Raw genomic sequence first — 14,920 nt, forward strand, 5'->3', positions numbered from 1 at the left:
TAACACGGTGAAACCCCGTCTCTACTAAAAAATACGAAAAACTAGCCGGGCGAGGTGGCGGGCGCCTGTAGTCCCAGCTACTCGGGAGGCTAGTTTTTCGTATTTTTTAGTAGAGACGGGGTTTCACCGTGTTAGCCAGGATGGTCTCGATCTCCTGACCTCGTGATCCGCCCGTCTCGGCCTCCCAAAGTGCTGGGATTACAGGCTTGAGCCACTGCGCCCGGCCGCATTTTTTTTCTTTCTCAAACCTCTTAGGGATGAGTTGACATATTCTCTATCCTTTTTCCTCTCAGATAAAGTTGTAAGTAAAATCTTGCTGTAAATGTAGATGAGATAGATCTGTTCTTCTTTTTCCTCTCTTCCTCATTGCCACTCCAGCCTCTAAATTCTGCAGTCACCTCTGGTTGGTAGGTAATTCATACAATGCTGCCATTTTTTTTTTTTTTTTTTTTTTTTTTTGAGACAGAGTCTCGCTCTCTCGCCCAGGCTGGAGTGCAGTGGCCAGATCTCAGCTCACTGCAAGCTCCGCCTCCCGGGTTCACGCCATTCTCCTGCCTCAGCCTCCTGAGTAGCTGGGACTACAGGTGCCCGCCACCTCGCCTGGCTAGTTTTCTGTATTTTTTAGTAGAGACGGGGTTTCACCAGGTTAGCCAGGATGGTCTCGATCTCCTGACCTTGTGATCCGCCCGTCTCGGCCTCCCAAAGTGCTGGGATTACAGGCGTGAGCCACCGCACCCGGCCTTGCCATTATTTTTTATTTTTTATTTTTGACAGAGTCTCACTCTGTCACCCAGGCTGGAGTGCAGTGGCGCAATCTTGGCCCACTACAGCCTCTGCCTCCCGGGTTCAACCAATTCTCCTGCCTCAGCCTCCCAAGTAGCTGAGATTGCAGGCGTGTGCCACCACACCCAGCTAATTTTTGTGTTTTTAGTAGAGACAGGGTTTTGCCATATTGGCCAGGCCGGTCTTGAACTCCTGACCTCAGGTGATCCACCTGCCTCAGCCTCCCAAAGTGCTGGGATTACAGGTGTGAGCCACCGTGCCCAGCCAGTGCCATTATTTTTGAATGGCATTTTGCCACTTTTTTTTTTTTTTTTTTTGAGTTGGAGTCTCGCTCTGTCACCCAGGCGGGAGTGCAGTGGCCAGATCTCAGCTCACTGCAAGCTCCACCTCCCGGGTTCACGCCATTCTCCTGCCTCAGCCTCCCGAGTAGCTGGGACTACAGGCGCCTGCCACCATGCCCGGCTAATATATATATATATATATTTTTTTTTTTTTGGTAGAGACGAAGTTTCACCTTGGTCTTGATCTCCTGACCTCGTGGTCCGCCTGCCTCAGCCTCCCAAAGTGCCACTTTATTTTTTTCTAAGTATCTTTAAAGAAGACTGTCAAGCTGGTCACAGCCAGCTGGTGTCTTGTTGTAATAGGAGTGGAAGGAAGGCATCCTTAGATAGCCTTGTGCAGAAGCCAAGAGAGGCTGTGATGTTCCCAAGGTTATGCAGTGAAGAGAATCAGGCTGGTAAGCGGAAGGCCAGGGACGGAGTTTTGGGAAGCAGCCTTTTGTTTATAGGAAGGTGGGGAAAAGGTAAAATGGGGAAGGAGTTGAGAAGCTTGAATACCTAGGAAAAGCCACCATTGTCATGAAAAATAATTTTATGAAAAGGTTGGTAGTTTCTGCCAGGTGTATCTTCAAGGTGAAGAGCTGCAAAAAGGACGTTTGATTTAGCCATTATTATGCTATAATATTCCTGTGGTCAGTATCTCGTTTGTCAAGAGACAAAAGATATATACACTTGGTAATGTAGTACATGTAAAGTTACATAAGATAATAAAAAGTAATCCAACAAAAAGAAATAATCAAAGATGCCTTGGAGAAATAGATTATGACTCAAGTCAATTCAAGAATAAATTAATTAGCATTGAGAAAATACTGCAAGCAATCTTAAGATGGTGTGTTACCACTGAGGGTATCTTTTCCATTTATAACATCTGGAAAGCCAAAGACTGAGCTCTTATATGTCTGATGTTAGGGGCTAGTTCTATCCTCTGTAAACACGGCACATACTTGTTTTCATCTGCTGGAATGTGAATTCTAATTCTGAGAGCATTTTGTTACATGTGCTAAAGGATTGGCAAATAAAATTATACAACTTTCAAAACCCTTCATTTGTCACTAAAAATATGCTTACCATAAATGCCTGTTTGTACACTTTGGTGCAAGGAAAATTTTGTAATCATGCTCTTAATCCTTCAGCTCACTCTCTTCTCTGCATTTCAGGTTGTATCATCCTCTCTTCCCCTCCTTAGTTGCTTGAGGCGGTAACTGGGGTCCTGCTCTTACGTGGGGTCCTGTAAACCGTCAGGCATATTGTCACAGAGGCACATCAGTATTTTTTTTTTTTTTTTCAGACAGAGACATGCTCTGTCACCCAGGAGGGAGTGCAGTGGCACAATCTCAGCTCACTGCAGCCTCCGCCTTCCAGGTTCAAGGGATTCTCCTGCCTCAGCTTCCCCAGTAGTTGGGATTACAGGCGTGTGCCCCTATGCCTGGCTAATTTTTGTATTTTTAGTACAGATGGGTTTCGCCATGTTGCCCAACCTGGTCTTGAACTCCTGACCTCAGGTGATCCATCCACCTTGGCCTCCCAAAGTCCTGGGATTACAGGTGTGAGCCACTGTACCCGGTCTCACTTTTTAAATAAGTAAGACGTTCAGTTTCGAAAGAGATTAAGTGACTTCTTCAGGGTTGTACAGATGATCATGGATAAAACTAAGGATTTGGACTGAAAATTTTCTTGGTGGTTCCTTAATGAATTTACATGTTTGCTTTTCCAACAGTGAAAAGGAAGAAGATGATAATGAAAAGAGACAAGATCCAGGTGATAACTGGGAAGAAGGTGGAGGTGGTGGTGGAGGTATGGAAAAATCTTCAGGTCCCTGGAATAAAACAGCTCCGGTCCAAGCACCTCCTGCTCCAGTAATTGGTAATTTTACTATTTCAGTTTCAGAAAGATGTCTCATTTATATATGATTTTATATATGGTCCACTTTCAACCCGGTGCATGATTATGGTGGAGTGAGAAGGAGGGGCTCCTTTCCATTCCTGGTTGAGTGGGATGTGTGTGTATCTTGTTAAAGACTTTAAAATCCTAAAGAAAAGGAATCTGGAAGTTAAAAGACATACTTTTGTCCTATATGTTGCTATAAAATTTATATGTAGATAGACTAGTCGATTCCGGTTTCATTTATTGGAATTGAGCATTTATTCTAATATTCTCTTTAAATATTAACTACTTGCTAGTGGAGGAAAAGGTAAGGAAAAGACTTCAATTTACTAGAATCCAAGGTAAGCTTCATTTAGGATTTTTAGTAGTAATTACCTAGGGTTGGGTATAACTCCAAAAGTTTTCATGAGAGAGAAAATTCTTAAAGCTTTTATCATTTAAAATATTTTTGACAGCTGAGTAAGGACAGAGACAAGGGGCCCGTGTCTTTCACTTGTGCTTTGTCTTTTTCATTCCCTTTAACTGTTTTTTGAAGCATGAATTCTCAGCAGGACTGATGTTATCATTCTCAAGGGGGTAAAAGTTTCTTCTTACAGAGTGAAGGAATCTTATACCTTATCAGTCATTTGTGTGGTACGAAAAGACTAGAGTGCATAAACAGATGTATAGTTTATCTGCAGTATTAAAATTTTATGGAGTGGGGGGCAGATGGGAAACAGATATCTGAAAGGTCTCCTTAGGGCAATAATGAAAGTTTAAGACCACTACTTTAAAGAAATTTATACTCATTGTTTTATTTAGAATGGCAGAAAGAATAACTTATCACTCCAAGTCTTGCTATGCTGAATGAAATCACAGATAACTACTATATTTTTTAGAGACGGTTTCACTCTGTGGCCCAGGCTGCAGTGCAGTGGTGCAATTGTGGCTCATTGCAGCCCCTCAACTGCTTGGACTCAAGTGATCCTCCCACCCTAGCCTTCCAAGTAGACTACCAGGGCATGCCACCTGTTTATTTTATTGTGGAAATGAGATCTCACTATGTTGCCCAGGCTAGTCTCCAACTCCTGGGTTCAAGCAATCCTGCCACTGTAGCTTCCCAAAGTGCTGGGATTACAGGTGTGAGCCACCACACCCGGTCTTATGTTTTCAAATCATCTTTAGAATCTTTTTGTTTTGTTTGAGACAGAGTCTGGCTCCTGACTTCAAGTGATCTGCCTGCCTCGACCTCCGAAAGTGCTGGGATTACAGGCGTGAGCCATCATGCCTGGCTAGAATCTTTTTTCTTTTTTTCTTTTTATTTTTTCCAATAGACAAAGTCTCATTCTCTTGCCCAGGCTGGAGTGCAGTGGCACAGTCATGGGTCACTGCAACCTCCACCTCCCGGGTTCAAGCTAGTCTCCTGCCTCAGCCTCTCGAGTAGCTGGGATTATCGGCATGCACCATCATGCCCTGCTAATTCTTTGTATTTTTAGTAGAGATGGGGTTTCACCGTGTTGGCCAGGCTGGTTTTGAACTTCTGACCTCAAGTGATCTGCCTGCCTCGGGCTCCCAAAGTGCTAGGATTACAGACTTGAGCCACCACGCCCAGCCCCAGCTAGAATCTTAAAAAATAACCACACTGGCATTTCGTTAAATAAATTCTTTACATATAGCGTCTTAATCAGTCCACCAATTAGGTAAAGAAGTAATTCGTATTTACCGGTAGGGAAATTGAGGACTATTTAAGTCCTATTCTGAAAGGCAGTCCCTGATGAGACCAGTCATCCAGTCCCAGCAGATTCCTATTCTACTTCCAGTAATTTGGCTTGTGGAACTCACCATTTACGTAGATTACTGAAGTTGTACATGGAGGAGGAGTTAGAATACTACCCTAGAAAAATAGAATGTTTTCACTTTTATTTTTTCTTTTTTGAGAGACAGAGTCTTGTTCTGTTGCCCACGCTGGAGTGCAGTGGCTCAATATCGGCTCACTGCAACCTCTGCCTCCCAGGTTCAAGCTATTTTCCTGCCTCAGTCCCCTGAGTAGCTGGGATTACAGGCGCCTACCATCACGCCCAGCTAAGTTTCGTATTTTTTGTAGAGACAGGGTTTCACCATGTTGGCCCAACTGGTCTTGAACTCCTGACCCCACGTGATCCACCCACCTCAGCCTCCCTAAGTGCTGGGATTACAGTTGTGAGCCACCACACCTGGCCTGTTTTCACTTTAGACATTTTCTGAAATAACTTACCTTCTGTTGTCTGACCCAGAGACCCTGGTATTGTTTTTTCTGTAATTGTTAAATGATTGGGAATGCAAGAATAGCTTATTAAAATGCTGAATATTTGAATAGTTTATCTAAAAATTGTTTTAAAATACTAGTTACAGAAACCCCAGAACCGGCAATGACTAGTGGTGTGTATAGGCCTCCTGGGGCCAGGTTAACCACAACAAGAAAAACACCACAAGGACCACCAGAAATCTACAGCGATACACAGTTCCCATCCCTGCAGTCAACTGCCAAGCACGTAGAAAGCCGGAAGTAAGTACTATAAGTAATTGCATTTTGTTTAGGAGTTCTGTTCCTCGGCCAGGGCGTGGGATATAGGGCATACCCACCCAGGGGAGACTATTCCTTAACTAATGAAGCCTGAGCTTCAGCTGACAGGCAGCTAAGAGTCAGGATGGAACTTTATATACCTAGAAGGGAGGAGAGGGGGAGGGCAAAGAGCACTGGAGACTGACTTTGTCTTCTGTCTGCAAAAGTTTCTCTTAGCCCTGGTTTATGTTGTTTTATAGCAATGACAAGTTTTAATGTAGTTAAAATTCTCTTATAATTAAGTGGCTTTTGCTCCTTATAATATGGAAACTAGAAATATAAAAACGCTGTGTAATTATATTCCCAGTTAATGTGACTATAGACAGAAGATGTTGGCATTTATAAATCTAATATTAAAATAATCTTATTTCAGCAGGTACTTAAAATGAATGCTACCTGGAATTAAATGACTACCTATGGCACATCTACATCTTACTTAGGGACATGAATTTTTTAAATAAAATGGGAAGAAATGTAAATGACATCAGATGGAAATGTTTTTTGGGGTGGCTTTTAGAATAAATCCCAGCCTTTTCGCCACTTTGAGAGCACAGCTGGCTTGAATTTAAACCTCCACGTGGACTTGCTCCTCTGCTCTGTCTTAAAAAATGTATAAGGGACCTTTGGGAGGGCAGTGATTCACCACACTCAAGTTTCTTTATCTGATCTAATCAGATCCACTCCCACAAAATTGATGTGAGGAGAAATCATTGACTAACGAGTAGAATTTACTTGAATGAGAAAATTGTTACCTTTGTGCATAAAGAGAGAGATGTATTATCTATTACTTGCTAAAAGTGGAAGTCTTAGGAGGAATGTCATCACACAGCTTTTAACAGTTTTCTTCAAGTTTGTCCTGAAATAGGGTCACATTTAATACTATTCAGTAGAAGATAGGACCCTAGAGCTTCAGTACAGCGTTCTGTGTTTTCTGTTCCAATTGAAGCCTTAAAATGGTTTGATAAGGATTTTATATACGCCCACTCCTACCCCTCCCCAGGATTCTTCTAAGGGGTGGCTTTTTTTTTAAATTCAAGGACGAGTATTTTCAAAAACCCTAGTGAAGAAAAAATATTTACTGATTACATTTCTTTTCCCTTAGGGATAAAGAAATGGAGAAGAGCTTTGAAGTAGTAAGACACAAAAATAGAGGTAGGGATGAGGTTTCAAAAAACCAGGCCCTTAAACTTCAGCTAGACAACCAGTATGCTGTGCTTGAAAATCAGAAAAGCAGCCACTCACAATACAATTAAGGAATGGGCTTTGCTAACCCTTCTGAGGTAACTAGACTGCAGCTAACCACCACCAACAGTCAGTCGTCATCTGATCTCTGCTGGACCTACAGACACCGATGCAGACCACTCAATTTCCTGACCGGCCCTGTTGCACTATGGAAGTTAAAGTGTCGCGAGTGCTCTATGCATATTGGATTTAGGGGAATTTTCATTGTTATGTAAATGTGTGAACTAGTTTCAACAGTGTTCTTTCATGTTTACTCTGCAAATACAAAAAACCAAAACCTGCAGCCAGTGGTCATTTCAAAATCTTTTTATGTTCAGATACTGAGCCTTCATAAGGGTTGACTACCTCAGATTTGCTGCACTCATTGTGGACTTCATGTGGATCACGACTTCTGGATAAGAAGATTACAACTATTAAGTGTCGATGTGAACCTTGCAACCAGCTCCACTGGATTCTTACCAGAAATCCTGCATAAAAAGTCAGCCATCTGGGTTCTGATCTGCTGTAAAAGATGAAGATTTAAGTGACCTTAATTAACCTGTCCTGTGCCCTACCCTTAAGGAATACTCTATGTAGTAGGCTGTGGCTGTATTATACTTCCCGGAACACGCCGCTGAAAAGAACTGATGTGTTCAGATCATCTGTGTAGGGCTGTGATTTGTAATTTAAACTTTAATTGTATTCTGAGGTAACCACAAAATAAATTCAACCAAACTGGGGTCCACCAAGTACGGGAAGGGGTAAGGGAGAGAATAATCTTTTTTTTTTTTGGTAATTTTTTTTTTTTTTATTTGGATAGTGCTTTTTTGTTTTGTTTTTGTTCTGCATTAAGGCCTTTTTTGCTTTGACTTGAAATAAGTTCTTTGACAGAGCATATTGCTTGGTTAAGTAAGTAACCTAAAGTATGCATTAGGATTGTAAAATGTCTTCGTGAGTATGCCAATCCTGAGGGTGGAACCAAATAGCCTTTGATGTAAAGGGCAGTGGATTCTGGAGGCTTTACTTCAGGTGCTGCTAATGCCTCTTCTAATCAGGTCTAAATTGTGTAGTAAACTGCAGTGGGAAGAAAATGCTTTCTGCTCAGGCTAAGGGGTTCGCTAATCTGTCCTTACAAATTCAGAGCAACATGAGCAAAACCTCAGCTAAAACCCATTTAAGTGTCATGGATTGTGCATGATCTTTGATAAGAATTCCTCATGTACTTGTGCCCAGTTTTTCAAGGTATTGGCTGTTCTATAGATGCAGTTATTGTCCCAGCTAGCTCTGTTTTCAACCTTTTTGTGTGTCTTTATGTTCATTTGGAGAGTCAGGGCGAAAGACAGGTGATGTAGCACTTCTGTTTTTAATAATTACAGCTTCAAATGCCTATTAATAGTTTGGGGTCCTTTAGAGGGACTTGAGGAAGCCACCCAGGATTACGGAAGAGTGTCCACCTAACAAGATGGTCTGGCAGTTTCCTAGTTTTGTATCTTTGGTTCAATAGAAATATCTGAAAGTGGTAATGTGACCACTTGATGCAGAGTCCGGGTTTCTCTATAATAAATCCCTTTGCCAAATGCATGAGTTGCAGACTTGCTATTGGCAAGAGTGAAGCAAGTGGGTGAGTAAAACTATTTTGATGTGGGAGCATTTTCAGATAGGAATTTAGTCTTGATGAAAGTGTCCGTGCAGGAATTGGACTCCAAGGAGGGTTATCGTATCTCCTGAGGGGACCTGCCACTCACATCTGGGCAACAATGTTGACATTTGAGGTGGCAGGATGCCTGCCTTCTAATCTATTTGGGTGAGTAGTTGAGCCAGCCAAGGGGAGGTTGAATGATTAAAACAGAAATGGGATTCTTGGTAAACTGAAGACTATTTGGGAACGAAATACCTTAAAAAATAGGCTCTTCATTGTTGAACTGTGTATTTTCCCTGCATTTTTTTTCCCAACAAAATTTTGTTGGGGGTTATGTTACTGAAGAATGAACAGAGATGAGGAAGTGGAGGTGTTATGTAAAGGCATACTGTACTCGAAATCGGAAGACCTGCAGCAGATTTAAATTACAACTCTTGTTATAACTTTTTAAAAGATTGTGAAAATATCAAAATGTACATGAATCAAGTTTTAATATACTGTATGATGGGTGGATGAGGCTGTCCATTGTACCATTTGTTTGAATTCTCAGGCATGGTTTGGCAGTGCAAGAACTCTGTAACATTAACAAATTCAATAAAAAGTAAATATATGGATTTTGGACTGTAATGATTATTTTAAAGCCTTATTTTGTCTTTGAAAATGGTGAGTTGAGGTCATACCTCTCGCTGTGGGAAGCTGAAGATCCTCTATAAACTCGGGAGTGTACGTGTTTTTTTTGTTTTTTTGTTTTTTGTTTTTTTGTTTTTTGTTTTGAGACAGCCTCGCTCTGTCACCCAGGCTGGAGTGCAGTGGTGTGATCTCAGCTCACTTCATCCTCGGCCTCCCCGATTCAAGTGATTCTCCTGCCTCAGCCTCCTGAGTAGCTGGGATTACAGGCACGCACCACCACACCAGCTAATTTTTGTATTTTTAGTAGAGATGGAGTTTCACCATGTTGGCCAGGCTGGTCTTGAACTCCTGACTTCATGTCCACCTGCCTCGGCCTCCCAAAGTGCTGGGATTGCAGGTGTGAGCCACCAGGCCTGGCCAGGAGTGTACTTTCCATTTCAGAAGTGTTTACGGAGTGCTCAAGCATAAAAAAGACCGATGAGGATTTAGGCAAACCAAAGACAGTAAAAAAAGAAATGGAAAATTTAAAAAATACAAAACATGAGGCATTGAAAGTGGCTACAAAGCCATGACAAATATTTTTGGAAAACTTGAAATACACATTTGTCCTTGCTGTATTAAATTTTGTTACTTTAAATTATGGCAGAAGAATCTAAAATCTTTCATTAGACTAGGGATTTGAGACTTTGTTCCTTGAGAATCTTACAATTCTCAAAAAGAGCAGTAATTTTAAATTTCAGGATTTAGTTTGGATTATAGTCCCTAGATTTCTAAATTAGCAAAAGTATATTTGTCATTTTGGTAATGGAGTTTAAATATGTAGTGTTAACAATTTATTATTTGATTATTTGCGCTTGATTGAGATTTTTTTCTTTTGACAGCCCTATTTAAGGTAGAACGTGCACAGAAACTCGGTCTTCCCTGCATTAATTTCCTCTACAGTTTTAACTTTTTAGATAAAAGTCACCCTTTTCCAAAAACAAGAGACAGGGTCTTGTGCTGGGTACAGTGTCACAATGACGGCCCCCTGCAGCCTTCAACTGCTGGCATCAAGGAATCCTCCCTCTTCAGCCTGCTGAGTAGCTGGGATTACTTTGCGTGCCACCAAACACTAGTTTGTTTTTTAAGAGATGGGGTCTTACTATGTTGCCCAGGCTGGTCTCAAGCTTCCTGGTCTCAAGCAATCCTCCTCGGCCTCCCAAAGTGCTGGAATGTTTTACAGCCACTTTGGGAGTCACTACACCTGGCCGAAAGTCACCTTTTGAAGTATACAATTTCAGACTTTCTTACATTCTCAAAGTTATGCAGCCATCACCACTCTTAAAATTCTTGAACATTTTCATCACCCCAAAAAGAAATTCTATTTATTAGTCATTTTCTTCCTTTCTCTCAAATTCCTTAGTCCTAGGCAGCCACTATTGTATTGTCTCTAGTTTTTTTCTGGATTTTTTTTTCTGTTTTTTTGAGACAGAGTCTTGCTGTGTCACCCAGGCTGGAGTGTAGTGGCGCAATCTTGGCTCAATGCAACCTCCGCCTCCTGGGTTCCAGTGATGCTCCTGCCTCAGCCTCCCCGAGTAGCTGGGTAGCTGGGATTACAGGCGCCCACCACCAAGCTTGGCTAATTTTTGTATTTTTAGTAGAGATGGGGTTTCACCATGTTGGCCAGGCTGGTCTCAAACTTCTGACCTCAGGTGATCCACCCGCTTTGGCCTCCCAAAGTGCTGGGATTACAGCTGCGTAAGCCACCGTGCCTGGCCCAGATTTTCTCATTCTGGTCATTTCATATAAACAGGGTTATACAATTTGTTTTTCAGCGACTGGCTTCTACACTTGTTTTTGAGCATGTTTTTGAGGCTTAGCGTATATCAGTGCTTCGTTTTTAATGCTAAACGACAAAGGTAATTGGATATACCATGTTTAAATTGTACGTTCATCTCTTGGACATTTGGGTTGTTTCATTATTATGAATGATGTTGCTATGAACTTTCATGTATTAGTTTTTGTGTCAACATTTCCAGTTCTCTTGGGTATATACTTAGGGATGAAATGCTGGATCATATATCACTGAGGAACTGCCAAACTCTTCTAAAGTAGCCTCACCATATTATATATTATTTTTCTCACCAGCAGTGTCAGAGGATTCCAATTTCTCCAATATCCTTGTGATCACTTGTTTCAGATTGGTTCTAGCCTTCCAAGTGGCTGTGAAGTATCTCATTATGGTTTTATTTTGCATTCCTATAATGACTAGTGGTGTTCAGCATCTTTAAATGTGCTTATTGGTCATCTGTATGTCTTTGGAAAAATGTGTATTCAAATCCTCTGCCAATTTCTAAATTGGTGTACTTTATTATTGAGTTGCAAGTGTTTTAAATTTCAGGTACTACTACTATGTCAGATACATGAATTGTAAATGTTTTCTCCCACCATTTTTCCCTTTCTTCAAAGTGTCTTTTGGAGCACAAAATTTTCAGGTTTGATTAAGTTCACCTTACCTATTCTTTAGTTGCTTGTGCTTTGGGTGTTATATCTAAGAAAACATTGCCTAACCCCAGTCATAAAGATTTATGCCTATTTTCTTCTAAGAGTTTTATGTTTTTAGCTCTTTCATTTAGGTCTTTGGTCAATTTTAATTTTTTTTATTGTGACTTAGAGTTCCAGCTCCATTCTTCTGCATTTGAATATCCAGTTGTTCAGCACCGTTTGTTTAGACTCTTATAGTTTTGGGGGGATTTTGTGTTGTTGTTTTTGAGAGCACCGCTGAGGCTGGGGAGGTCCCCTCTGAAGTAGCTTGGACTAAAGTACATGCCACCACACCCAGCTAACTTTTTTTATTTTTAGTAAGAGATGAGATCTTGCTATGTTGCCCAAGCTAATCTCAAACTCCTGAACTCAGGTGATCCTCCTACCTCTGCCTCGCAAAGTGCTGGGATTACTGAACTCAGGTGATCCTCCTACCTCTGCCTCGCAAAGTGCTGGGATTACAAGTGTGAACCACCATGCCTGGCCTATAGTTCTTACTCTTTATTTAGCACACTATACATTTTGGTTGTTTATCTCTGTTATAATGTGAAAGTGTTTTGGGGTAGGTACACATAGGTGGAGATATCAGGAGGTTGAGAGTGTGGGGTAGGAATTTAGGACAGGTCACGCTATGGGTGTGTAGACTGACAAAGGAACAAATTAGGTCACGATCTCAAGTTAGGGAGTGGAAACAAATTAATGGAGGTAGTCAGATTGGAAGGAGAGCCAAGAAGTTAGAAAATCATATGGACAGTTGTTCTAATAACTAGCATCCTGAAACTACAGGTTTGTAATAGTTTTAATTCACCAGTTACTACAACTAGGTACTAATGGGGCCTGCAGAATGCAGGCAAGTTATGAATTGCTTCTCTTGGGCTTGAAATAAAGATAATGAATATTATGAATGATATATTGAGTAAGAAATAATTGCTTATTTTATCTTTTTGACACAGTTTCACTCTGTCTCCCAGGCTGGAGTGCAGTGGTGCGATCCCAGCTCACCACAACCTGTGTCTCCCAGGTTCAAGGAATTCTCATGCCTTAGCCTCCCCCGTAGCTGGGATTACAGGCACATGCCACCATGCCCAGCTATTTTATGTATGTATGTATTAGTGGAGACAGGGTTTCCCCATGTTGTCCAGGCTGGTCTCGAACTCCTAACCTCAAGTAATCTGCCTGCCTTGGCCTCCCAAAGTGCTGGGATTACAGGCATGAGCCATCACGCCTGGCCTTAGAAATAATTGCTTTAAATAATCATATTTATATTATCTAAAATAGGAATTATGTTCACATCCGGAATTTAGGATATACGTAAAAGTAATCATTAAGGCAGTTCAATCCTTTTGAATTTGCAGCCCAAGTGGGAACTGGAATTCTAAATAATTGGATATAGTAATACAGATGGTGGGTAGGATTTAAGTCATCGACTTTAAAAGTCTTTAATCCCTCAACCAAACCCTTCAGGGATCCAGTCAAAGCATGCAAGAAACTTCTGTAAAATGGTTCATCTCCAAATATGACGGAGAGTAGCACCCAGCTTTCGCAATTTTCATCATAAGAAGTGGGGCAACTCTGTAAGATTATGTCCATGTTTCTCAAACTGCTGCATTTTGGAATAACCTGGGAATCCTTAGGAAAAAAAAAAAAAACCCACTGGGCACGGTGGCTCATGCCTGTAATCCCAGCACTTTGGGAGGCCAAGGTGGGTGAATCACCTGAGGTCAGGAGTTCAAAACCAGCCTAGCCAACACGGTGAAACCCCATCTCTACTAAAAATACAAAAATTAGACCGGACGTGATGGCTCAAGCCTTTAATCCCAGCACTTTGGGAGGCCAAGGTGGGTGGATCACCTGAGGTCAGGAGTTCGAGACCATCCTAACCAACATGGAGAAATCCCATCTCTACTAAAAATACAAAAAATTAGCCAGACGTGATGACACATGACTGTTATCCCAGCTACTCAGGAGGCTGAGGCAGGAGAGCTGGTTGAACCTGGGAGGTGGAGGTTGTGGTAAGCTGAGATGACGCCATTGCACTCCAGCCTGGGCAACAAGAGCAAAACTCTGCCTCAAAAAAAAACACAAAAAACAAAAATTAGCTGGGCGTGGTGGCGGGCACCTGTAGTCCCAGCTACTCGGGAGGCTGAGGCAGGAGAATCACTTGAACCTGGGAGGCAGAGCTTGCAGTGAGCCGAGATGGTGCCACTGCACTCCAGCCTGGGCTACAGATCAAGACTCTATCTCAAAAAAAAAAAAAAAAAAAAAAAAAAAACCAAAACTGATGCCCAACTCCTACATCCAGACATTCTGAATTAATTGGTATGGAGCGTGACCTGAGCAGAGGAATGTTTTTCAAGTCCCACAGTTCTAATGTGCAGCAAAACCTGGGAACCACTGGGTTATGTCAAAAAATGATCAATTCTTTCCCTAATAGGCAGTTGGAAGACAACCATAGGGCTAGCTCAAGTAGGAAATCCCATTCTTAGACCAGAAAGGATTATCATATTCCTAAATGCATTTTTGGATACTGTTAAATGAGGGAAAGTGGATACTGAAGTTGGAGGGAGACTTGTCAACTGAAATACTAAATGTTTTTGATTTTTTACAAAACTACACATTTTTGTAGTTCAGTTATTAATATATAAAGACCATTTTTAATATCTGTCATTTCTTAGATAACTGCCTCATCATCTATGTAACTTCTGTAGCTACTCGTTACCCTTCTCCAACAATACTTCTATGCTGTTTGACTTGTCTCTTGACAGCAGATCTGACCATTCCTGAGTTTACTCACTGTAAATGTGAATTTGCCACTTTAAATTTGCCCTTTCATTATGGTGCTCAGTTATAGCACCTCTGGGTTTTAAGAGTTTCTTTAGAATTCTGCTATTCTCCCTGGTGACTATGAATTCAACCATCATTAATTAACCTTACCAGAGATAAGCTTTTTCAGCCGCGGAATCTTACAGCTCATCTATTTAGGAATCAGAACCTCGGGCCAAGTGTAGCTTGTGCCGCCTACACACTCTGGGTCTGTGGCTCACCTTACCCGTTCCTTTTAAGTCATATGGGTTACACTTAAGCATCTTTTCATAATGAGGCGTGGGCACAGACTCGAATCTCTTAGGTTTGTCTTTGGTTTTATTATAACTTGCTGGGACTACTGTGGCTTCCTTTCTGGAATTCTCTGATTTTACAGTTCAAATGTATGTCTTTAATTAGAACCTGAATTAAACAAGGAAGTCAGGGACTCCCAGCCTCAGTGGCACCATGGCAATGGGGGTGAAGAGGAGGTTGCAAGCTCCCATTATATTCTTTTGT

General features: G+C 41.5%; 1 protein-coding gene across 4 annotated transcripts in view; it reads left to right on the plus strand.

The window, feature by feature from the left end:
- Window positions 1-9,060, plus strand: part of CDV3 (CDV3 homolog) — a 17,455-nt gene extending 8,395 nt beyond the window's left edge. The window contains exons 3-6 of one of the 4 annotated variants that reach the window (XM_023207442.2): window positions 2,839-2,984; window positions 5,370-5,529; window positions 5,960-5,962; window positions 6,689-9,060. In XM_023207442.2, coding sequence (XP_023063210.1) covers window positions 2,839-2,984; window positions 5,370-5,529; window positions 5,960-5,962; window positions 6,689-6,839 — 460 coding nt within the window. In that variant the 3' untranslated portion in view covers window positions 6,840-9,060. Of the gene's footprint in view, window positions 1-2,838; window positions 2,985-5,369; window positions 5,530-5,959 lie in introns of all 4 variants that reach the window. The other 3 variants (XM_023207444.2, XM_023207443.2, XM_023207445.2) reach the window with 3 other exon arrangements.
- The last annotated feature ends 5,860 nt before the right edge of the window (window positions 9,061-14,920 follow it).

Source organism: Piliocolobus tephrosceles, chromosome 2, assembly GCF_002776525.5.
Source record: "Piliocolobus tephrosceles isolate RC106 chromosome 2, ASM277652v3, whole genome shotgun sequence".
In the NCBI taxonomy this organism is placed as follows: Eukaryota; Metazoa; Chordata; class Mammalia; order Primates; family Cercopithecidae; genus Piliocolobus; species Piliocolobus tephrosceles.